The sequence below is a fragment of the Xiphophorus couchianus genome, chromosome 5, assembly GCF_001444195.1.
Source record: "Xiphophorus couchianus chromosome 5, X_couchianus-1.0, whole genome shotgun sequence".
Classification (NCBI taxonomy): domain Eukaryota; kingdom Metazoa; phylum Chordata; class Actinopteri; order Cyprinodontiformes; family Poeciliidae; genus Xiphophorus; species Xiphophorus couchianus.
Window position 1 is genome coordinate 13,521,078 of NC_040232.1, and position 24,574 is coordinate 13,545,651.

At 36.9% G+C, this 24,574-nt stretch overlaps 1 protein-coding gene across 11 annotated transcripts in view; it reads right to left on the reverse strand.

The window, feature by feature from the left end:
* camk2d2 (calcium/calmodulin-dependent protein kinase (CaM kinase) II delta 2) overlaps positions 1-24,574 on the reverse strand; it is a 55,010-nt gene that overhangs the window by 13,856 nt on the left and 16,580 nt on the right. For 7 of the 11 annotated variants that reach the window (XM_028017370.1, XM_028017363.1, XM_028017368.1 and 4 more), the window contains exons 3-13: positions 11,820-11,879; positions 10,674-10,728; positions 8,914-8,979; positions 8,221-8,293; positions 5,752-5,854; positions 4,947-5,030; positions 4,617-4,711; positions 2,757-2,879; positions 2,568-2,651; positions 2,279-2,321; positions 325-365 (exon numbers count right to left, since the gene is read on the reverse strand). In XM_028017370.1, the coding sequence (XP_027873171.1) occupies positions 325-365; positions 2,279-2,321; positions 2,568-2,651; positions 2,757-2,879; positions 4,617-4,711; positions 4,947-5,030; positions 5,752-5,854; positions 8,221-8,293; positions 8,914-8,979; positions 10,674-10,728; positions 11,820-11,879 (827 nt within the window). The remainder of the gene's footprint in view (positions 1-324; positions 366-2,278; positions 2,322-2,567; positions 2,652-2,756; positions 2,880-4,616; positions 4,712-4,946; positions 5,031-5,751; positions 5,855-8,220; positions 8,294-8,913; positions 8,980-10,673; positions 10,729-11,819; positions 11,880-24,574) is intronic. The other 4 variants (XM_028017364.1, XM_028017369.1, XM_028017367.1 and 1 more) reach the window with 1 other exon arrangement.

Here is a 24,574-nt window from a genome sequence, read left to right on the forward strand (position 1 = left end):
TTAAATATAAAAATAAACCGACAGACCACAGTACAGGCCCTATACCGTACTTTATATTATAAGGACTACCAAACACATGCAACATAATAAATTTAGGAAACATACATAGGAGAAAGTAAATAGACAATTAAGTGGACTAAACTTAAATACTGTATGTGCTCTACAACCAGCCTTATAAACAAGCATTTTTCATAGCTTATACTGACTGTCCCATAGTTTTGTAATCAAGTGCATAATTAAAACCATAAGGCCCAGGCACAATTCAACATTCCATTCAAAACAATGCAAAGAGAAAGAAAAGGGCCGCCGGCCTCTGCAACTCACCTTAACACCGTCTGTTTTTTTGTTGAGCAAACTTTTGGCTGCTGCATGTGCCAAGAAAGAAAGAAAAGTTCAGAATGAGGATTCATAAACATAGTCCTGTGCCTGAGGCCTCACTAACATGCAGCAGGCATATTTAACCATCAGTGCTTAGCTTTAATTTACATGTGCAAATACAAGTGTAAGAACTATAAAGTTATACTACAAATGGTTCTAATACCATTATCACTTATGCAAGGCAGTTATCCTACTAGAGTTTCATTCATAAGTAAGGGACTGAAGGGAAGGTTGTAGCTGAGTGAATATAGTTCAGGTGAAAAGATGACTTAACAACAGTAAAAGACTTACATTCTTAAAGTGACATACACATGCACCAGAACCCCAAACGTTCAACTCTATGCACCAAGACATTGGCTGGAAATCTGAATTAGACAAATCAGCTTGGTAGGCCCTGGCTGGTGACTGGCTTATCGTAAAGTGAAAAAAAATCCTGTATTTTTCCATTTAGATACAACATAATATCAAAGGGTAATCAGATTGCAGTGACAGAAATACTGAGGAAGTAGAAATATTATTTTAAAAACTATTGGAAGCAAAACAGTCTGCTATGGAGAACTAAACTTTTAAGAATACCGGTCATTTAACTGCTTTGCGATTTTAAGTGCATTCTTTTGCACTTAACTTTGCTGCTTGCATCTGGCAGCTGCTTGCAACTGGACTTCTATCAAATTGGCATAGACCCAAACAGAGCTTTAGCAGTTACCATACTTTAGCAACATTCAAAAAAGTTCTGTTTTATTCTTTTCAGCTCCTCAACTTCTCTCTGTTAAGGAACATGCCAATTTTAGCAATGTTGTTAGCTATTTGGGGATATCCGAGTTGTGGTAAGGGTCCACATTTTCAAGAGAAAGTAGGGACTTATGTCTTTGGCTAGTTATGCTAATGGTGCTAATCGTTCAAATAATGCTAGTCGCTATCAGCTATCAGCTAAAATTGTCAACTCCATAATCAAATTTTGTTTGTTGTAAACTATTACTAAAACATTATAAATCAGTACACACTCACTGCAGGAACTCTAAAAAATAATTTATTGAAAAATATGAATTATGGCCATCGAAGAGAAATCAGACTTATCAGCAGATCAGATATTTACAAAACTAAAGATCATAAACTGGAAACAAGTCTCTGACAGGTGCACTTCTATTCAGTACCATCCCTCTGCTTTAAATATACTTTTGTTTATACTTTTTTTTAAACTATTAGTAGCATTTTAAAATTTATGCCATATGCTGTTCTTTGTGAAGTTCCTCTTTTTAAATTTTCATGGTGCAATACTGGTTTTGTTAAAAGAATAAATGCAAAAAAAAAAAACGAAAGAAAGAAATTGTCTCCTTGCATGCTTCACAGGCTGTTAGGACAGAAGGAGAGCCTTAAGATAAAAAAAATTGGTTGGATCCATCCCCACACATTTCCTCATCATCCCAAACATCTTACCTCAAATGGATACCACAATCCAAACACAGAAACGGAAATAAAAATTGAAGAAGGGAGGAAAATTGTGAATATTAAGAGACACAAATGTGTTGATGCAATTTACTGTAAAAAGTGGAAAGTGAAAGTGGGCCAACAAAACCCAGAATATTAGTGACAGGTCAAAAGAAATACATGCAAGAGAGAATATGAAAAAGCAGAAGAAGAGTGACTGAGCAACAGCTAGAGAGATAAAGTGAGATGAATCTGTTTACCACTGGCCAAAAATCATCCCTGCTCCATACAGAAATATATTAAATTCCAACTCCAGCATGCATTGAAGTCAATCAATCAAATTGAGTTTTTATAGAAAAATTCCCATTATAAGTGTAAAAGGCCAACTTTCTCTAACAACCAGCCAATATGTTTAATGTCCAAGATACATTTTAGAAACCAGTCATGGGGCACCAGGCTGAGAAAAACATACCTGAGAAGTTTCTTGTGACCAGCAAAGTGGTCAATATTGCTCCCTGCAGTTACAGAAGAGGACAGAAGGAGGAAATGGCAATGGTCAAAAAAGAAGATAGGAAGGAAGATTGATTAGGAGGTTTCAGCAAGAAGAGAAATGCTTAGCAGCAGTGCCGCATTAGGGATTTGGAGACACGTCATCATTTTGAGGTTACTGTGAGATATATTGGGAGAGACTGGGGAGGAATGGGCAGATGAATTACCCAGCATAAATAGAAACATCACCAATTGTTTGACTGCAGTATCACCTTGAGTTTCCTCCTTGCATTAAATTTCTTCAGGCACTCCACAGTCTCCTGCCTGTGCATCATGGAGGCTACAGTGGACCGTTGCTGCAAGGAGGAGGGAAAACGTATAGAGTTAGAAAAGGGTGCAGACAATAACACAACTGAATCAAGATCTGTATAATTATTCATCTATGTTTTATTGAAACATACGCAGATCCAGGGGTGTTTGAGGGCCTCTGCAGCGGTGATGCGCTTACTGGGGTTGATAGTTAGCATCTTGTTAATGAGATCTTTGGCCTCGGGAGTTACAGTGTCCCACTCTGGGGATGGAAACTGTTAATAAAAACACAGGAGCATTTAAAGCTCTTGTATCCAACACAAAAAAGTAATATATTTTTGACACTTTTGAAACCATAAAAAGATCTAGATGAGATGGAGAACTTGTTTCTTTGACTAAGTCGCTGTATGTGAACATCTGGTTGCATAAGCAAAATCTTTGTACAATGATCTGTTTATATTCAAAAACCACAATGTTTATGCACCAAAAGCAAACTATCAAAGTCGTCTCAGCCAACTCTCAAGGCCTAATAAATTCTAAAGATGTTCAGATTGTAATTCTTTTTTTCTAAAGAATTACAACAACTAAAATCAACAACTCAGTGAGAGTTGGGATTTCCAAAACTCCCTGAGTGTTGAAAATACCAAAATTCATCCATCTCAGTTCTTGAGTAAACCAAGGGTCATTACTGGGCCATCGCACTTCTATTTCTTTAAAGCATCTGTCAGAAATGACAGTAAATTCCAACTATGTCATTCCTGTGAGTGGGAAAGATTTGTAATCACAGTTTATAAGTACCACTCACTGTATGAACCACCAATCACAAGCCCAGAGGCAGTCATGTACAGTAGCTGTTTATTGCAATCAAATCATATTCCTAAGTTCTGACTGGTAAACTAACCCAGTAAAAAAGCAAAACAACGTGTAGGAGATCATCAAAAGAAGAAATATGTTGCTCTTGTTGCGTATCAGTAATGAGTAATGTTCATTTGTGACTTTGATCTTATGTGAGTGTATTTGTCTGAGGAACTTGAAGTGTGTATACATAGGGACAATGAACAATAATTATCTTTTTGTAAATGCAACAAAATGAGTAAAAAGGCTAATTTTCATCTGTTAAAGCTGAAGGACCTGGAGAAAACCCTGCAAGAAAATTAAGAAAAGCCCTGGTTCTATTTGAACCCAGAACCTCCTTGGTGAAAGGCAATAGAGCTAACAACTGAACGAGCTTGCAGCCTGGCTCAAGATTTAGCAAGTAAAACTAAAAGCTTATGTGGAGCCGTGCCCACATGATCAGTCCTGCAAATCAGTTCACCTTGGATAATATTACCTTTCGGAAAGCTTGGAAAGAAAGGCAAAGTGTGGGAGGGAGCTTGACGATAACCTCTGAGACACTATGATATTTTTAACCTCTCTCCCTGACTAAAGTAACAACAGAGTAGGTTTTTATTTGGTGTATATTTTATCAGAAGACATTTTGATCTTACAAAAATCTGGATTTTGCCATAGTAGAGCATCATTCTCAGAATACTTTTAGTAGGAACTGCAATGTAGTTTTAATGTGCTGCATTTCTGTAATATATTCAGGTTTTATTACTTGCTAACAACAAAAACAGAAATAGGTTAATGGGAGTTGTCTGATGGTGAATCTGGCAATGTGTGATATAGGACATATGACTGCCAAGAACATAAATTTGGTAAACAATTTACAAATCAGACACAAATGTTTTTGTTTTTTTAATTACATTATGCACGATACATAGACATTTTTTTTAAGATACTATGTTCCATTGGTAAACATAGGTTCTGAATATTGCAGCAAAGTAATTTTTAATTTTATTTTTTCCTGTCTGAATCTCTCAAATACGATGTTTTAACTTGAAAAACACTTTTTTGAATCTCGGTTATGTACAGTATGATGAGAACATCAGTCTGTCCAAAGAAATGTCTACAAATAATTAGTGTTTATGTTTTTTTTTTCATGTAAGGTACATATATTTGTGGACACTCACATCATAGGCCCCTGCCTTGATTTGTTGGTAGAGGCGATGTTGATCTTCATCCCAAAAAGGAGGGTAGCCCACAAGCAGGATGTACAAAATCACACCTAAAAGGAGATCAGTTGTAAATAAATAATTAAATAAATAAACAAATAAAAAGGCAATAGGATGGCTACCAGTATTGATTCAAAAATTATACAAACACAATTTACACTGCAACAAAATCTGGACAAAATGTGACGTTGTAGAGTTGCATCACAACAGAAAGCCACTGGCAATGATTTAGCTAAATCATCAACTGTATTCAACATGTAAAAGTGAAAACATCTGAAACTTGTTTACCACAGGCCCACATATCAACTGGTTTCCCATAAGGGTCTTTCCTCAGGACCTCTGGGGATAAGTACCCAGGGGTGCCGGCAAAACCTGCAGAGTTTAAAAGTAGAGAGGGGGAGATGTAGAAGGAAATATATATTACGGTAAGTATATTTCTTCATTTTGGAAAGCATCATGAGAATGATTTGTTTATTCACATTGCGTTGAAAGGGACTGTGATGAAACACATCTGCTGTGGAAAGCTTACTTTGACTGCTGTGTTGTTTTAGGTGAATACTGAATTGAATATACAGGAGGGTTAATTTGGTGAAGTGGGTTTGGATTCCTGGGAAAGAATGTGTTCTTACACAAGGGACAACAGGCTCTGATTTTAGAATTCCCCAGAACCCATTTTAAAAGATATCTAGTACCATGACAGAGTGAGTGAATAAGAAATACATATTTCAGAAAATGCTTTTGTTTTGATTAACTTTTGCAAAGAGACAAATTTCACAGCAATTAAATAAGATTGGAGGCTAGTTCTTTTTTGTAATGGTGTAGAAGGACAGAACAAGTCTAGGACAAATCACAAGATTTGTTTTTGTGACTTGTAAAATTAACTCGACACCAAGTCCTTGTCTCATGTCCACACCTCTATTTTTATATGACACTGAGTTATGTTTCACATGGACTTAAACCCTTTTCCTGTTTCAGAGTCTGGCTTGTTAGTAACTTGGGGAGTTTTGTGAATTATTAACGTAAAAAAATGATTGACAATATAGTTGAATCATTCATCAACTAAAAGTGGAGAAACAGATGAGTGGATACTCACCAAACCATGCCTGTTGGTCCCCCTGTACCTCGATAGCCAGCCCAAAGTCAGCCAACTTGACCGCCGCCCCCTTCAGCTTACTGGCCAACAGAAGGTTCTCAGGCTGGGGGGGGCGGAGTCAAACAGGTTAGAGGTGAGAGGTCAGACGCTCAGGGATCATGCTGCCCACAGACACAGATCTAAAATCAGATTAGCCAAACCAACACCTAATCAAAGCTATTAGGTCTTAGTGACACTACACTGCTCTTAAATCAGTGTCTGAGGCAACTCCCTTTCTGTCACACAGATGACAGAGACACAAAACGTGCACAGGACTGACTCTCAAGGTGACCACGGACATTTTCTGTGCTGGAACTATGGACTTGTCTCCTGAGCCTCATGGATTAAGAAAGAGAGGCTTGGTGAAGAACGAGTGTTCTTTCTATAATGCCATAAATATACTGATAAAATCCATGAGTGGGAGCAAAGCCCACAGTGAGGAAAGATAGATACAGGGGAAGGAGTGGGGTAACAAGAGGCGTAAAAACATGACTCAGCCACATATATATAACTACAAACACGTTGGAGACTGGCACAGTTTAGTACAATCAAAGATTTTTATGAGCCCACAGCACACACACACACACACACACACCCACACACGCCTTTTCTCAAAAACACACATACAGTGGAGCAGAAAGGTCTTTGCTAACCTAAGGCCAGTGAGACAGTGTGCTCTAATGAATAATACATTTGTTAACATTTACTGACTCCAAACACAGACAGCCTGCAAAGCTGGCGGTTTATGGCAGACATACAGCTCACCGAGCACAGACACTCACATCAACACAGACATTTACATAACAGTGAAAGAAATCTTGATATTATGAGGCACATATAAGCTTCACCATTTCAGCAAAGGACATATTTCCCAACAAATTCAGCAAATTTAAAATCTTACAAGAGTTACTAACTTTTGAGTTTTCTTTACCCCTAATCTAATTGTCATCACATCCTACTTCTAATTATGCTGATTCTCGATTACTTCTGTTCCCATCAATACCTTGCAACACAATTGCAGATAATCATTTAAAAAAATCCAACGACAATGCTCAAGAGAATATCAGTTTTCAGCAAGAAGACAATTCTTGACTTTGGCATTAGCAGAAAAAAATAATGACAATTTCTTTCTTTAAGGAACAAGAGGAAGAAACGGTAGCAAATGAAAATGCACAAACTTTCAAATGTTCCCATTGACCCTGACTGGTGATTGGACCATCTGAAACTTAAAAATACAACCACTTTTCAGTGAGTGAATCTGACATGTCTAAGCACTACAGGGTCATTCTTACAACAACACATTTTCTGGAAGACAATGCTGACAAGTGAAGAAGACTCAAAGCTCTTCAGGGTAACATATAAAAAGTAAATGTGTAATCAGATCCTTGTTTGAGACTCTTATTTTGAAGTGCAAAAGAATGTTCTGGAGTTGTTACCCTGTTGGATTGACAGGCCTGGCTACCAAAGATGTCTTTAGCTGAACAACACTTGGTTACAAAGTTTTGAGGAAGCCCCCAACATATGTGGAGGTATTTTAGGTACTCAGAACAAAAAAGAGAGACTATGACAAGGTTTGAACCTTTACTAATTTTGTGCAAAATCCCCAACCATATGCTTCAAGGTTTGCTGTCTCAGCTAAACAAAATAGCTTATTTAAAGTTTTCCATTTAGTCTGGATTACCTTTTATCATCTGAAGTCAAAAATATAAAAAACTAGACTAATTAAAACTGATAAATCAAGTATATATTTTACAGCCACTGCTCTTTGATAATACCTCTGCTCCCAACATCTGTTATGATATGTTAATAATGATTTGCTTAAGGGATGAATGATATTAGTAAACCTTGCAATATGTGATTAGAAAGGTGAATGGTGCGGTAACATGACTTGCGATGAGTGAACAAATTATTAAAAAGTGTCACTGACTTTCTGCCTTGTGTTCATAGCAAGCAGAAAACAAATGATGAGTAGTCCAGCATCCAGCTTCTAAAAAAGTAATTATTTCCACCTCGGCAACAAGGTTTTACTGGACAAGTGACTTCTGGCCAGAATCTCCTGTTTTGGCACGGAAACAACCTGGATGCAATTTCTCAATGACTTGGTCACCTCACCACCTCATTGCCATTAAAACAACAAAATTTTAATTGTCAAATATACTACAAGCAACATATTGTGTAACCCCTAATCTACTCAGGTGGGAAGGCTAGGGGAAAAAAAAGTATTCTGAATGCTGCTTTTAAAAGGTTATGTCTTAAAGAGAAGCAGCAATTGGCTAAAACAATAGCAGCGAGTTTAAAGTCTTAGAAAAACCAACAGATTGGAAATAGAGCCCAAAATGATGCATGTCTAACAAAAGTACAGGAGTTTCTAAATCTTGTCCCCTGCTTCATATTGTCTGAGTTTGCAGCAATGCCTTTGGTCATACAAACCTTCAAATCCCTGTGAACAATCCCATTAACATGGCAGTGATGGACACTCTCCAGGATCTGCTGTATGCAGTGGCTGAGGAAAGAGAGATGAAAAGAATTGTGAATGGAAGGATAAACCACAGAGAGAGATGGAAGTAGGGAATTACAGGAAGAGGGAAAGTGATGAAAAGGGGAGAGTGAAAAGATAATTTCATAAAACTCTGCTTTTTCCTCATACAGTTTACCTGACTGAAGACAGGATAAATGACAAGAAGACCTTGCACATCACATTCAGTCTATGAAACCACATTATAAGGCCAACACCATATGGCCTGTACGGCAAGAAAGCTAAGACAAAACAGATGTACACTCTTTCTGTGCATTTCTCTGGGGAGGCCATCTTCCAGCACAAAGCTGGCACTATAAGCTAGGTTGGTCATGATGAATACTGCAGGCTTTATGTCATTAATCATTTGTATAAATAACTCAAAGATGCCTCAGAGAGAAGGCAGCTGTACCAAACCTCTGAGACGGCCATATGTGAACACAAACACGGCCTCATACACACACAATAGTCCCTATTTTAGCAGACAAAGATGCATTATGATTGCTATGCTCAGCAGAGTGTGTCTGTTGGAAAGCATGTGGGGGTGTATGTGTGTGTGTGTAGGTGTGTGTGTGTGTGTGTGTGTGTTGGGGGGACGTGGGTGCTACCTGGCATCAGCTTCACTGTAGTACTCCCTGGCTACGATGTCCTCAAACAGCTCTCCGCCTGTCACCCTGCAGGGACACAATGACAACATGAGTTTGTCGTGATCTCGTCCTTCTCATTACAAACTGACGGAGAGCGTTTACTTGTCCCTTATTTGTACTTATTTGGCACGCATAGTACCTGTAGCTAAAGTTAAACACGAACAGGCAGCACAGTTTCTCAGAAGTACTAAGAGGAGATTAAAAGTGCCCCAATTGATTAAAGTCTCGTATGTGTAAAGTAAATGTATTGGCTTTTTGCTAAAGTTACCAGCAGCAGTTCATTGTTGCTGTTTGAGATTGAAACAACCACCAAAGAAAGCTCAGATGATGTAGCCTGATTTATCATGTTTCATGTATTTATTTAAGCTAAAATTTGCTGCTTAGATATTCATTTCAGCTTCTTTTTCTGTTTATTAATAACACGGTATTATAACTTGGCATCTGGAAATAAAATAGATAAATGAAAAGGAGGATCTCTGCAATTTCTCAGCTTAAGATGGGCAAACCTTTGAGCTTTTATCCTCTGAATAGCCTGCCCTTTCAAATACCCATTAGGATGTTGGATACAGATACTTATGCAAGTCCACAGTTATACAGTTGTCTAAAAAACTCTGCAAAGAAGTTAGAAATACTTTTTTGTTGTCACTTTAATCATTTACACCAAAATATCATGATGACTTTTTAAGTCCATATCACTCATCTCTACATGCACCTGGTCTAGTCTCTGGTTTTTCTAAATTAAAAAACAATTCTGCAAATTAGAGCGAAAATTAGAGTTACAATAAAAACCAATCATAGCAAGTAATTTTCAAGTGGTATTATCAAACGAAAAGGCCATATCTAATATTCAGCTTACTCACCAACCTATCATAAAAGCATCCGTGGAATCCAGTATTGTCCTCCAGTTAGACTCTTCTGGAATAAAATTACTGATAAACTCTCCTTTGCATCTGACCACCAGATTCCACTCTTTCCATTGTGCTCTGTTAGATAATTCCCTCATTTTCCCCGGCAACAGCATCAAATGTCCTCTAATGTTCTAACTTTCATCACAAGTCAAATTGTTCTTAACAAGAATAAATAAAAATGTCTTGTTGTGAAAAACCCTATCATAATCAGCATAAGCTTTCTTCAATAAACACTTATCAAGGTTGTTCTTTGCAACCTCTGTGTGTTTGGTAAAAGAGCTCCAAAAGGTGTGTTTTAAGTGAAAATAACACTGGACAGCACAATAAGAACAAACCCACAGAGAATCATGCATTGAGTTTACTTGTTTCAGGTGGAATTTGGTATTAGTGTAAATGTATATTGACTTCTAAAGCATGGTTTTTTCAAAACACTTTTCAAATGCCTTCCCCTATACAAGAATGTCTGATTTTTGGTTCAAATGTACAGGAAATATTCCAGGATGGAAAAAGTTTCCAAAACCTTAATGTGGTTATCAAAGAGCAAACCATATCAAACCATTAAAGTAAAAAAGAAAGACTTAACATCTGTAATTACTGCAGAGCCAAGTCTGACGAGTTTATTCTATGTTGTATGAAAACCTTTGGGTCATTTGGCAGAAACCGATTCGTTTAGTCTCAAGATGTTTAGAAATAACAAAATCTCTAACAGCATCTCTGAAGTATTGTTTAATCTCATTCAAGCAACGAAACATGCAAAATGGGACTGTGCTGGAGGGTGTGTGAACAGATAGGCAGGAGGAGTTCGTTACTCACAGATCAAACACCAGATAGTGGAAACCCTCTTCTGATATGCTGTCATGGAGTCTTACTGTGGAGGAGATTTCACAAAAACATAGTCAGCTCACGTAGGAAATCAAACAGTGATAAAGAAAGAAAAGCCCCAATTCAAGTATCAAATGTGGAGCTGTTTGGGAAAAGGACTTTTCTAAATTTAGGAAGAGTTAAAGTTAAAGCTGTAGTAGGTAACTTTTATGTAAATAAGTTTATTTATAAAAAATGTTTAATTGTCATTTTCCTGACCGTATAATGAGAATGATAATTAAAAAAATTTAACTCCTTCCAGTGGTCCTACTGCCATCTGCAGAAATCATTGCTCTCAGTCATAAATAACCAATCAGAGCCAGGAGGAGGGTCTCAGGACTGTCAATCATGCTTCTATACATGGTGCTCCCACCCTCCCAAAACAAGATGTGAGCACTGTTTGAGAGATGCTCTTGAGCAAACTGACAAGCTTGACAGTTTGCTGCAACTGTGCTGAAGTTGGACAAGCTTAATCGCCACACAGGAGGTGTTGCGCAGCAGGAAGCAAGGAAGAAGGTGTACGTAGTGTCTACGTGAGCTTGATTGACAGCTTTAGCCCCTACTCCTAGCTGTGATTGGTTGTATTTTTGCAGATAGCTATAGAACCACTGTGAAGAGGCAGATGAGTTCGGATTATCTGTCTCATATGATACCATGAGGACATAATTTTAACAAATACGTATTTATAAGCTAACTACTGCAGCTTTAAACTGTTTTAAACTGTATGCTAAACTGTTTTAAATTGTCTGCTATGATAGTTGCACATGTCTCACTAAAATGTATCTAGAATATCAGAAATATTGAGCTCAATGTGGTAATAAAGAAACAAAGCATAAGAAGAGATACACAGGTTCCATCAGTGGTGTAGTGAGGATTAAGAAGTCCAAGAGGTCAGAGGTTTTTAGCTGGAGGTTCCTTAAATCTTTCTAGAAGATTGCACAGGCACAATATCATTAGATACTCAAACACAAATTCACTCTCCACTTTTATTTTAAAGAAACTGTCTCGTAACTGTGCCTCAAAGATGAATAGTCATTGCGGATATCACAAGAGACCTGAGGACAAAACGGGTGTGTCCTGGCGTATTTTAGCACTCACCGATGTTCGGGTGCTTTAGTAAACGACAAATCCTTGCCTCTCTCTCCAGCTTTTGATGATCTAAAAGAAAAGCAGAGGAGACACAAACACACAGACATTAACAGTATTTCTCATGCTCCATGATGATTGGCTGCAAAAATGATCCCACATGAAGCTGGCTCCAGCTCATGTTTGCCTCAGTGGAGGACACAGGACAGAGTTAATGTCACTGTCAGCGTGTTTATGTTGAGTCCGTCTGCGCGTGCTGGCTTTGCATCAGCCTGCTCTTCTGCTTACTAGAACTGAGAGGCTTGACAGAAATAATGTGACCTGATATGTGCTTGGTTACATGCCACACACAGCAACATAACAGCACAGTAAGGGGCACAGTAAGCTCGAAATGACTTCTGGTATGTAAGTTGACAAATAGCTGAGAAAAAAAGCGAAATATACCCGAGATGACAGGTAATGTAAGCATGTCAAGGTTGTTGTTAAGCAAATGAAATGGAAAGACATTTATGGACAGTTCCATTTTGATCAGTATTATGAAATTTTCAGATTAATTAATTGTTCTGGTGATTTATGTAGAGTGAGTGAGGATTCAGTTTTATTTTTTATTGCTTTGAAGCAAAAAAAATAAAAGTAATTGAAGTAATTTGCTCCTTAATTGCACTGAATGACTGTCTATATAAGCAGGATAAATCTTTTTTCATCTGCTTTATGAACAAATGCAAGAACACTAACAGGACGCAAATACACAAAAAGATCACAATCTAAATGTTGAAATGTTTGATAAATTTGGACATAGACTTGGTTACTGGTGTCAAGGTTCTCTGAGAGAAAGTGTGTCAGAGTTTTTCTCCTGCTTTGTGGAGCGTAAAGTGACCCAGCGTTGCCCCTCCCACACATGTTGCTGCAGACTGATGGCCAATAGGCTTAAAGACTAGAGTGATTTCTGTATTTGCAATAAAACTAAACAATTAAATGCTATAGCTATAACATTAATGATAAATATGTTGTTTTACCAGCACAAGAAAGAATTGTTGATTTTCTGTTTTTACTTGATTAATCTGACTTTTTTTTTGTTTTAGAGATTAAACATACTTTTTATTTTCCCACATTTTTGTATTCAAATGTTTTTATTAGTCTGCTATAATAGTCTAATCTTAACTGTTTTATTTCCATTAGCTGCAAGCAGAAATGCATTATATCTACAGAAATAAAGGCTTGTAAACGTTACTCTGTGTGCTATAAATCTATATAATGTGTGTCACTGAGTGAATAGAGTTTCTGAAATAAATTAACTTTTCAAATTTATTGAATACAACTGTATTGTGACGCCATTTGGAAATCAGTATTCATAGTCGCTCGTTGCTAATTTTCTGAGCTGTCAGTCAGATGATTGCAGAGCATCATCTTGGTATTTCCCACAATTGAAGGGGTCAATTTGTCTCAAATTGGCTTTCAGAGCTGTCTTCCACATTCCTGATGCGTTGAACTGAGGTCTCCTAAGTTTCCTGTACTTGGCTGATGTTGGTAGCACCTGGTGTGGTTTTCTGCTGCTTTATCTCAGTTGACTGCTAAAGCTAAAAGTGTACATTCAGAAATTGTACTGAGCATAATGGGTGGCTATTTGAGTTAGCATCGCCTTTCTATAATTGAATACAATTCTGACCATTCTCCTTTGATCTCCCTTACTAACAAGACATTTTTATCCACACTGAAACTAACAGCCATGCAGTAATTAGCAATAACTTCCCTTTCTTCCCTCATAGTCATGTGCAATTTGAACTTCAGCAAGTTGTCACTAGATGTGAAAGCATATTGAGTTCCCGCTATCCGCAAGACTTGACCAGATGTGCCTACTAAAGTGTTTGACGAACATATACTCCATATGTGCCAGTACATCATCCAAAACTTTACACTGGAGCTGCGGAGTAATTAAAGACTGGAGACAACAAGGGTGAAGATGAAGAGAGAAAAAACAGGAATAGCACACATAAGAGGATAAAAATATAATGGAAGGTTTTTCAATTATTTATTTAAATATTAAAGATTAGAATAGGATAGAAATTCTGTGCAACCTAGTAAAGTTATTACTGCCCCAGTAATGTGCATTTGGGCATCCATCAACATTCTATCCATCCTATTCAGTCTTTATGCCAACCCACTAACCATTTTCACACAGCACCACTAGTTTGGTATAATGCACATTTCTCTTTAATTTCCTACAAGAGTAATTAGTGAAAATTATTTTCCAAAATAAGACATTAGTCCTAAACAGTAAACGCTATATGTTGTTCGTAGCACGTGTCAAAGAAAACTTTTGAAATGTTAACACATTATGCCATGCCAAGAAGAAAACACTAAAAAGTACAGAGGTGACTGTGTGGCTGCCTGGATGCAGCACAGCCCCAAACAAGATATGGCAACCCAAGCAGGCTCTCACATCTCTCTGCAGGGTGATTACCGTACACTGATTTCATCTGACTTTATGAACATAGAGCGACACACAAATGTGTCTGTCAGAGAATACCCCAGTCTACTGACTGGACTGTGAGTCACAACAGCAGTTGTCATAATGAGTAACATGCTACGGTTTTAGAAGTGACCCATTTCAACTTTCCCCCAGGAAACAAAAACCAAAGAAAGAAAAATATAGCAGCAGGTGAACACATCCATACTCAAAACATGTAAGACAAGTAGAAGAATTTTTTTCTGTTCTTTTGTCAACAGATTCAAATCTGAAGCAGAAGAGGAGATAGTGGTTTGTTTTTTACATTCCTTACCATGAGTGAACAATTGTGTTGTGACACACAGAAAAAGCACCAAATCACAAAAACATTATTTTTGAAATATTTTTTTCATCTCTATTTAAAAACATATAAACCACAAAACAATGTTAACCCAATCAATCTAAGAACTGCTGCTTCAGACCACGGTGGTTACATAAAATAGGGCTTAAAATGGACACATTACCAATTTTGCTTTCTTGATGTTGGCTCTACACGTTTAGTGTTCAGTATAACACTGCAGTAGACGTTCTGGTAGAACATTAAAGCCTGTAAATATATCCTGAAGTGGAGCTCTCTCTTGACTTCTTAATTTGATACAAATCCAAATTAGTGGGTTTTGAAAACTGAAGCGAACAACTGCTAACACCCAAGAGAGACCAAGGTCAAAGCAGACTTCTGCCTCTAATCTTAAATACATCAGTCGTTTGTCCTATTTTATAAACCTGTAAATCACCATCACAACATCATAAATATTACTCTGACAAACAATTTCCATGTTTTGCTTTCCAGTGCACATTTCAAACAGGGAAATTGTTGGTGATGAACTGCCTCCTACCTCCATTTACTGTGTAAACAACCAATGGCTTCAGTGCTAATGCTGACCAAATGCAAACATGATGAAACTTAATAGGTTTATAAAATAGAGTTTCCATAAACCACAAGAACATTCTAGAATTTTGAGTTTTTTTCATGAAGGTAAAAACAATCCACCATTTTCTAGTCTTCTTTTGGACTAGCCATTACCTTTGTTCCAGGGCAAACTAATTTGAACTTATACTTAAGAAAACAATTCTAACTGCTTTCACTGCTTTTAACACAACCTCACTTAAGTATCCTAAACCACACTTATGCCTTAGAAAAATCATCTTGTGAAAAGAAGCATAATATATATATTCTGTAAAGGCTTGCCCTCACTCCTGCACATACAGCCTAATACAGCTACTTTGTGGTGTGCAGATTTTCCATATTGCCTGTGAGGACATGTCCATTTAAATAATATTTCACTGTACTGCCAAATGTAGACGAAAACAGACGAGCACAGAGCCGCAGACAGAGCCTGAAACAAGGACAGCTCAGTTGACGGTGTTTTATTAACATGACCCTCACAGCAAGGTCACTAATTGCTCTCTCAGTCTCACTATGTTACTGAAAAGTACTTATTTAGCATCTCTCCTATTCTATCTCTCAACCCTATTTTCGCCTGTAAATTTCCAAAAATCAGCTGGATTGACCCCATCTTCGGGTTTTCTTACATGAGTGACAGTTATTTTCTCTGTTACGTGAAGATTTGTGCCTTTGGTTATTTTTATGTGCTGTAAAGATTTTAAGCTGTCATTGGTTGTGAGAATATAAAACAAATTACCTATATTTTTTACCAAAAGCTGTTATCTGTTGGTCTGAGGCACTTTGTGGAAAACACATTCCACACATTGACGATTTATCAGACATTTCGGGGGGTTTCTCTAACTTGGAGCGTTAACACACATGGCATTTGCTGCTGTGCTCACCAACAAACTGCACACTGCAAATGCCTGTCACATGAAAGCCACACTCCTCAGCATTTTTCAACCTTTACTTTCACTCTGCTTTCCCTTCTCTCTCTCCTTTCTCCACAGGTAGTACACCTCCTAGCTGGCTGGACATCTGTTGTCTAGCAACTCCTGCACCAATCAGAGCGTCAGGCCTCTCGTTCTCCTCTGCAGTGGAACCAGCCTTGCATGCAAATGGCAGACATCCCGAGAGTTTTCATGCAACTATAAAACTCTAAAGAACATCGGGCAGAAAAATAGTTCAATAGGTGTCATCATCATACAAGCTTTTAGTTTGAATTCATCTGTTTTTGAAATGAGATAAATAACTCAAACTGTCACAAATAAGGCAAATAAATGTTCAGCTCAATTCTGAAGGCTATGTGAGAAAGAAGTGAAAGTCTGTCCATCCTGTCTGTTGTTAAAGCTGTTTATCTATGCAACTTGCCTCTTCATTGAGAAAGTCCTTATTCAAAAAAACAACAAAGAAGAATTGGGTAACTTGGATTAGAGTGTATGAATGCATGTGAAGATTTTTGGTCGACCCAACATTTTCTTTTATATTTTACTCTGGTAAATCCCCTTTAATATAAACATTGCTACTGTAAGCAAGTCTGAAATCTGCTTGACACTGAAACTGCCTAAACTTGATAATGTGTTGCAAGTCAATGACAAAAAAGCTTTAAAATATTTAGGTGTCAGTGCAAATGTGCAAGCTTGATCCTCAATGCGGCAGAGGCTTTGAGAAGCACTTTGCTTACGTTTGTTAAAATCGACAGCTGGCTTTATAATTGCAGTGCCTTGCAAAAGCATAAAACCTTTGTTTTACTTTTTTTCTTTTTATGTTGTAACTGCGAACTTTAATGTACTTTACTGGATATTTTTTTAACGTTAAACCCAAGACGTCTCTGGTAACTCTGAAGACTGGCAAAGATCAAAAGCTCAGATAGAAAATTCTATTGACATAAGACATTTCAGCCATGTACTTATATAGTCACCCTTTGTGGAGTCAATAATAAAACAGTCATTTATAGAAAGTTATAAGAAATCCTGTCGGTTTTCCACAAGCCATGTGGGGGAACAGCAAGCATTTGGAAGAAAGTGCTCTGGCCAAATGAGACTAAAATATGAAACTGTAATATGAAAAGATGTGAACAATTCAAGGGTTATGAATACTTTTCAAGGCACTACATAAGGCACAGATGTTGATCTAATCCATTCAGCTGCAATCACTTGGTAAGACTTTGAAACTTCAGTCTCATTAAGCCTGACTCAATTTCTGTGCATTTATATTTTTAGTTTGCAGTGGGAATGGCTACTTAACGCTTTTCTCTTCAATATTGAATTAATAAATCCGCTGTGATCTACAATACTCAAGTACTATAACAAAGAAAATATTTTTGGAGAGTTTTGTGTCACACTCACTGCAATCCTCTGAGGAAAATTGTATCATCTTGTTCTCAGGAATAAATTTTTGTGTTTTGTTTTTAAGAAATACATTTTCTTAAAGTCATGAAATTGAGACCCTCATAGTGAATTATTTACTAAGAGAATTGAAAAGGAGCCATTTGAGTCTTTGTGAACTTCACATACTTCCTCCCTGACACACCACAGATATTGCAGGACTCCAAAAGCAAAACTTTAAATACATTTCTATCAACTCATTTAGTCAGTCATGATGATGTGGAGGCGAAGGCCACAATGCTGATGGCAGCCAGAAAAAGAAAAGTAGTAACCAAATTTTAAAGAGGGAAGTAAAGTAAGTGATAATGGAAATAATATAAAAAAGAAAAAGGAGTTTCCCCTGATGAACTCACTCTTAGTTCCCGCGCAGCAATCAATGATTTTCACTCAAACTATACTTCATTAATTATTGCAAAAATGAGAACAGCAAGTTCATGTCATGACATGCAGTGTCCATTCAGTCTGATCTGTTCTAACTAGACAGAGTCATTATGGTCTATACCTGGGTTATCAAGTTTCTCACAGGTAGTCTGGAACCAACACTTCTGACTCAGCATTAGGCCATTAATAAAATTCTTTAAAACCTTGAAAATGGAGGAGCTTTCCATTCTTATTTAAACCCTTCCTAAGTTATAGGGTGGAAATACACCAAGCCTCATGAGTGTAATTGTTGCTGCAAAAGGAGGTTGATATTTTTCCCAAGATTATACAAAGTACAAAAAAATAATTCTCTAAACTTTCACTAACATAAAGTAACCTTTTTGTCTCTCTATAATGGACATAGTAAAAGTGTTCACAATGAGTAATTTTCCTCTGTATACAGTGGGATAATTTCTTTGAACCTGCAGTTTTTCCCTTTGTTTATTCTGAAAGAGCAGAAGCATTTGGGTTTTTTATCTGTTAATATGCCATGTTCCACATATCACAACTGATTTGTGAAATTCTTCTCCATCTTATTCAATGTGAAAGTTGGTTATTTTTTTTTAAAAAAAAAACATCTACAATAAGTGAACACTGCTGCATGGAGTTCTTTCCCTTTTTTCCACATGATGGCACAGTTGTTGACATATTAACACTGTTATCTGGCACAAGAAGGTCCTGGTCTTAAATCCTGCCTGGGATGGAGGGTCTCTGTGTTGAGCTGTTCCACTTCCTCCCACCGTCCAAAAAATTTAAGTTAGGTTACTTTGAGATTCTTAATTTTTCTGAAGTATTAGACCAAACAAATATGTTTATTATCTTACTTTCTTTGGATATTAAAATATATATATATCCATACAAATCTCCAAATAGTCTTTGGAGTTCACTAACTAACTCCAAAGTGTTGCAATGACAGTGTTTCAAAACTGACCTCCCCCCCCCTCTCAAAACAATCATTGCACCATCATCTGAATCATGAGACAATTTGAGAATTTCCCATGCAGACCCGACCAGCCAGCATCTTCCTCTTTCAGTTTTCTGAAGGCTCACATGTGCAGCTGTTGTGCAGGAGTGTATTATACTGAAGAGTTCGATTTCACATCCTATATATCCAATAATGGCAAATCAGGGAACAGAAAGAGAGGGTTTAAACATAAAAAGTGAATGGAAAAATAAAGAAATAAATAAAGCAGAGCAGATCAGTGACACATCATTTAGAATATGAATAAAATAGAGGTTTCATAACAGGTAAGTGTAGCAGATGCTGTTATACCACTATGAGAATGGGCACACTGGTCAGCAATGATAGACGGGGAAGACTATTAAAGTAACCACTTGTTACAGCCATGTATGCTGGATCTCATACAGGAAATTTATGGGAAAATATTAATGTGGGAGCAACCCGGGGCAGAGGGGTAAAATACGGTTGTTTCCCTGTTAAAACTGGAGACTTGACAGGTATGGGTTTCTTGAAAATTACAGTGAGCTAATCATCTGTCCATAAGGTAAGGAAACTAAACTACAGATCAGAAAAACGGTCCCATTTTACTTTGGATGCATGTTTAACACACAACCACTGAAGTCACAAGCTAATCTTCTGCCATTTATAGGCATAGCTGCAAACAGTGCAACAAATAATCCATCTTTTTTAGTCACTTGATTGACTTTCTGCTATCATAATCAAAAAAACAGCCAGCTTTCAGAGAAACACCACCAGGACTATGATGGATACCAAACAGTTCCAAGTTAAATTCCAAGATTTGACCATTTTTGATACTTTGAATTGCTGATCTGCATGAGTTTACTTTGGATGCTCTCTTGGTGTGACATTTCAAACAGGCTGTAAACACTCTCTGGGTTGGCCTCAGTCAAAGTATACCTTTAAACAATAAACAATAAATCATATCCTTAGTCTTAACTGTTACACTAAGGCAAATCCCAGCCACGTGTAGCACAGCAGGTTAACAGAAATGCTGTCCTCTAAATTAATTAAGAGTTTTAATTAAAAAGATTAAGTTAGGCAAATGTAACATCCTTAGTGGGCAGCAGCGGAGCAATCTTCCTCCACACAGTTATATTCTTCAGCTTACAGAACACAGGGGCCTAATAAAACCATTCAAAAAGCAGAGACACCGTCACCCTCGGCTGGTTACCAACAGAGGAAGAGTTATGAAACCAATAACTCCCAAGCTTCTCCCTCTCTCCTCCCCCTGAAGGAGAAACAAAGGCAGCTGGTGTCAAAGATAAAACTGCTCCAAGAGTATGGCTGTGAGTACATCATGGGAATGTTTAGTTATCGTGTTCAAGTTTAAAGCAGACACAGTCAAATATGTGAAATAATTTTAATCTGAAGAGGATAGTTTGAAGACATCCTGACAAAATGACCAAGAAAAACAAGTAGGCACACAAACACTTCTGTAATTAAATACAGAGATTTGCATGCATAAATCAGGCCATACTGTGCCTTGTTAATATTTATGAGCCCAACATTGAGCTAACTGTTGTGTGCTGCAGGTGAGGAGCATCTGCAGCACAGAGGTAATAATACAATCATCAGAGTATTACAGGTTCACTTTGAGAATATTGTCTTTTAATGTTACAAAAAGGACAAAAGAAATGAAACAAAGGAAAACTGAAAGGATACATGCTGAAGCTCCTGTATATAGATCCCCTATTTCAGTCGAGGTTCAAGTCAAACCACAATGATAGTTAAAATAAACCATTTATTCAAAGTGCAATTTCAAAGAAAAAACATATAAACTTGTATTATAATTGTAATTTTTATAGTTATTTCAAAAATATTTTCAAAGTACTGGAAATTTTTATGTTATCTTAACAGAACTTCACAGTTTAGTACATGTAACAGATGCTTGTTGAAATGTAAAATTTTTTCATAAGTTTAGTCAAGATGCGCTTTTCTAAAGGTATAAATTTTTTAATGTTAGTTCATATTAGTTTCAATCTTATTTCTGGTCAGAGTGAAAATTCTATAAAAGTGCCGTTGTTCCACGGGACTGATAAATTACATTAAACCCCATTTAAATACCAAATTTTGTCAGCTTGAGGTCTTTCTTAGAGATGTTACCAGATGTGAAGTTTTCATATAGCAGTTTGCTTTTCCTAAAGTTCATAGATAACTTGCTTATATTTCCACTGTACCCACACAGCTGCTTCAGGTTTTACCTGCTGCAGAAAAAGTTTGCATCATCAGAATCATTGTTATTTACATGCAGATATTCATATCTACAATCCCACTAACAATGCAGAAATTCATGAAGAAACATCTGGTTGCAGATGTAATCATCTATGTCAAACACATTTTGAACATCTGTGTAAAAACATCCAGCTATACTGTATGTCATGTCTTTTATCTTGTATCAGAAAATTCACACTAAGTTACAAAGTTTGCATCCATCATTTCAACAGAGAGACGAATGTCCCACAAAAACAAAAACACACTGATTTCCTGCAGTTGTTGAAATGCACATTTCAGTAATTACGACTACATAGGTGCTATAAATGGGCAAAACTGCGTTCGCAAAGGAAGCGGTGCTGAAAATAATCGCCCACCTTCTGATTGTAAATGTAGTACATCTGAGAGGTGTAATATTTCTAACTCCAACTTGTGGTTGTGTGTCAGTAGAGAAAAATAATACTTAAAAAAAATAATGCCTAATGATTTTTATGTAAAAATATTTGCAACATTATGGCAGCAGGATTCCAAAATATTCTGAGTGCTTTAAGTTGCCATCTGTTACGTGTTTATCTTGTGCTTCATCTTTTTGTCATATTAGTTGCCGTTACCACCTCCAGGCTCCAGGTAACTTTTTACCACTTGATATGCAACCTACTTCTGACATTATCTCCTTGACTCTATGGAAACATATGCTATCCTGTGTTCTGCATTGGAGGTTTCATCAATAGAAGATCAGTGCAATGCCAAGCACAAAACTGTAGAAGTCAATGTTAGTCAATAAAAAGGATTGCAATCAATCAGGCTATGCTTTGTTGTAGCCTAATTCCAGAGAAAGTAAAAGAAGACATTCATATAGGCAGAATGATCTCCACTGGCTACCTGAGCAACTCACCCAACTGAAAGCTGTAACAAACATTACAGCAAAAAAATATAAAATTCTACTACCGCTAAATTTAGCAGTTGTTAATTCTGTATTATTATAAACTTTTTTTCTTTTTCTGACTTTAATAAAAAGCAGTTAACTGAGTTAATCCCTTTTTTTTAAGTGGTGGTTCTAAACGTGGGTCAAAACATGACAACATGCTGTTTTTTATCAGAGGTTATCATGCCTTGAGAATTTTATGCCAAGATGAAAATTACCTTTTAAATGAACATCACATTAGAATAATTATTTTATTAATAGCACTGTAAGAACATTACACAGTGGCAGAATAACAGAATAGTTTATTTTTTGTTGAGGTCTTTTATAAAATCCACATACAGCAGCACTTAAAGAACAGATTAATTGCCATGGGGCCAAACAAGGAGAAAAACTAGAGGGAGGACAAACAGCGTACAAAGAGACATTGGGAGCACATGGTGTATAATTAAGAAAGCTGTTTTTGAAGTCTATTAGGCTTATTTATCATGCTGTAGGTTCTTTACTTACAGAGTGAGTCACCGAAGGGCAATTTTAAATGCAACAGCTGCAATTTTCATTTCCAGCTTATAGTTACAAGACTCTATTTTCCTAAAGATGAAATTATCCTTTGAAGTCAGGCTTAATTCTCCGGTTGAGTCTGTCCTCTAAAATCTACCAGAATGGTCTCCCAATATTAGTCTTTTATTAAGACTTTAGATTTAGGTTTGTAATTTATGTTGGTTTACAACCATAGATTTGGTATCCCTATCACTGAAGTCACAAGATAATCTTCAGCCACAGCAACAAATAACGCAAAAATGAATTTGTAACCAAGGCAATTCAATCGACTGACTTTTCACTATTTTACTCAATATCAAAAACGGTTTTAAAGCAACACCACCAGGACTAAGGTGGATACAAAATTGCTTATGCATTAGATTTACAGGTGTACCAGAAACAAGCAAATAGTTTCCGGTTTGAGACAGTTGTATTTTTAAAAAAATGTGACTAATTGCATTAAAATTGTTAATTAATAAATCAAAATTAACATGTTGAAATACAGTCCCTAAATGAAAGTAATTAGATGATATGCTATAAATTTTACATGTCAATGACATGGTACAGTGAGACCGTGATTTACGCAGAAGTATACAGTGAGAATCTCATAGCAGCCCATGCCTAGTGTTATTATTTAATCATTTTTATGTACCTCAATGTCTCAAGCTGGCAACAGGAAATTACGGTGGCCGACAGGTGCAAGTGCGCAGCAAAAGAGAAAACATGCAAACAAAAAAAAAACACGCGCACAAATTAAATGCGGCAAGCAAAAAGCGAACAAAATGCAGCAAACAAAAAAGAAAACACCCCCGAATGAAATGCAGCAAACAAAAAAGAAAACACCCCCGAATGAAATGCAGCAAACAAAAAAGAAAACACCCCCGAATGAAATTCAGCAAACAAAAAAGAAAACACCCCCGAATGAAATGCAGCAAACAAAAAGTGTTGAAAACGGAAGTGCTCCAGACCACTAGGGGGAGTCAAAGAAAATCGAGACCGAGCCCAGAACGGTATGACTGACACAAAGTCTATCACGCTATCCATAAATTATTCTGTTATTCTATAATATTATAAAAGACGGCATATCTTTTTATAATATAAGTACGTATAGTATTTATACGTACTAAATATAGTTATATAGTACGTATAACTATATTTCTGAAAAGAAATATAGTTATACGTACCTTTACTTTCTTTCAAATTTCTTTCTCTGAATCTTGCATCTGGTCCCATAGAAATGAATACTATTTTCTTTGACTCCCCCTAGTGGTCTGGAGCACTTCCGTTTTCAACACTTTTTGTTTGCTGCATTTCATTCGGGGGTGTTTTCTTTTTTGTTTGCGTCTCACTTTTTGTTTGCTGCATTTCATTCGGGGGTGTCTTCTTTTTTGTTTGCGTCTCACTTTTTGTTTGCTGCATTTCATTCGGGGGTGTCTTCTTTTTTGTTTGCGTCTCACTTTTTGTTTGCTGCATTTCATTCGGGGGTGTCTTCTTTTTTGTTTGCGTCTCTCTTTTTGTTTGCTGCATTTTATTCGCTTTTTGCTTGCCGCATTTAATTTATGCGCGTGTTTTTTGTTTGTTTGCATGTGTCCGTTATCCTGCAATAGCTAGCCCCGCCCACTTCGTCACAACCCTCCGGGGCTGACTACTGACCAGTTCTCTGTCTAACAGGTCCGGAAAATCTCTAAGACCTGAGTATTACCCTAAAAGAGATCTATAAGAGATGATCTATTTAAACTGGTGTCGAAAGCGATTCGTCTAGCTCTAACTACCTCCAATCCAGAAGTTACGACCCTTTTCAGTTAAGAAACAGTCAGCTGAGTAGCCCTCACAGCTGCATAATTCCAATAACCACTCCTGTTAACGGTAGCTCGCTTTCTAAAATATAACTTGCTCTTTTCCTCGGGTCTCTT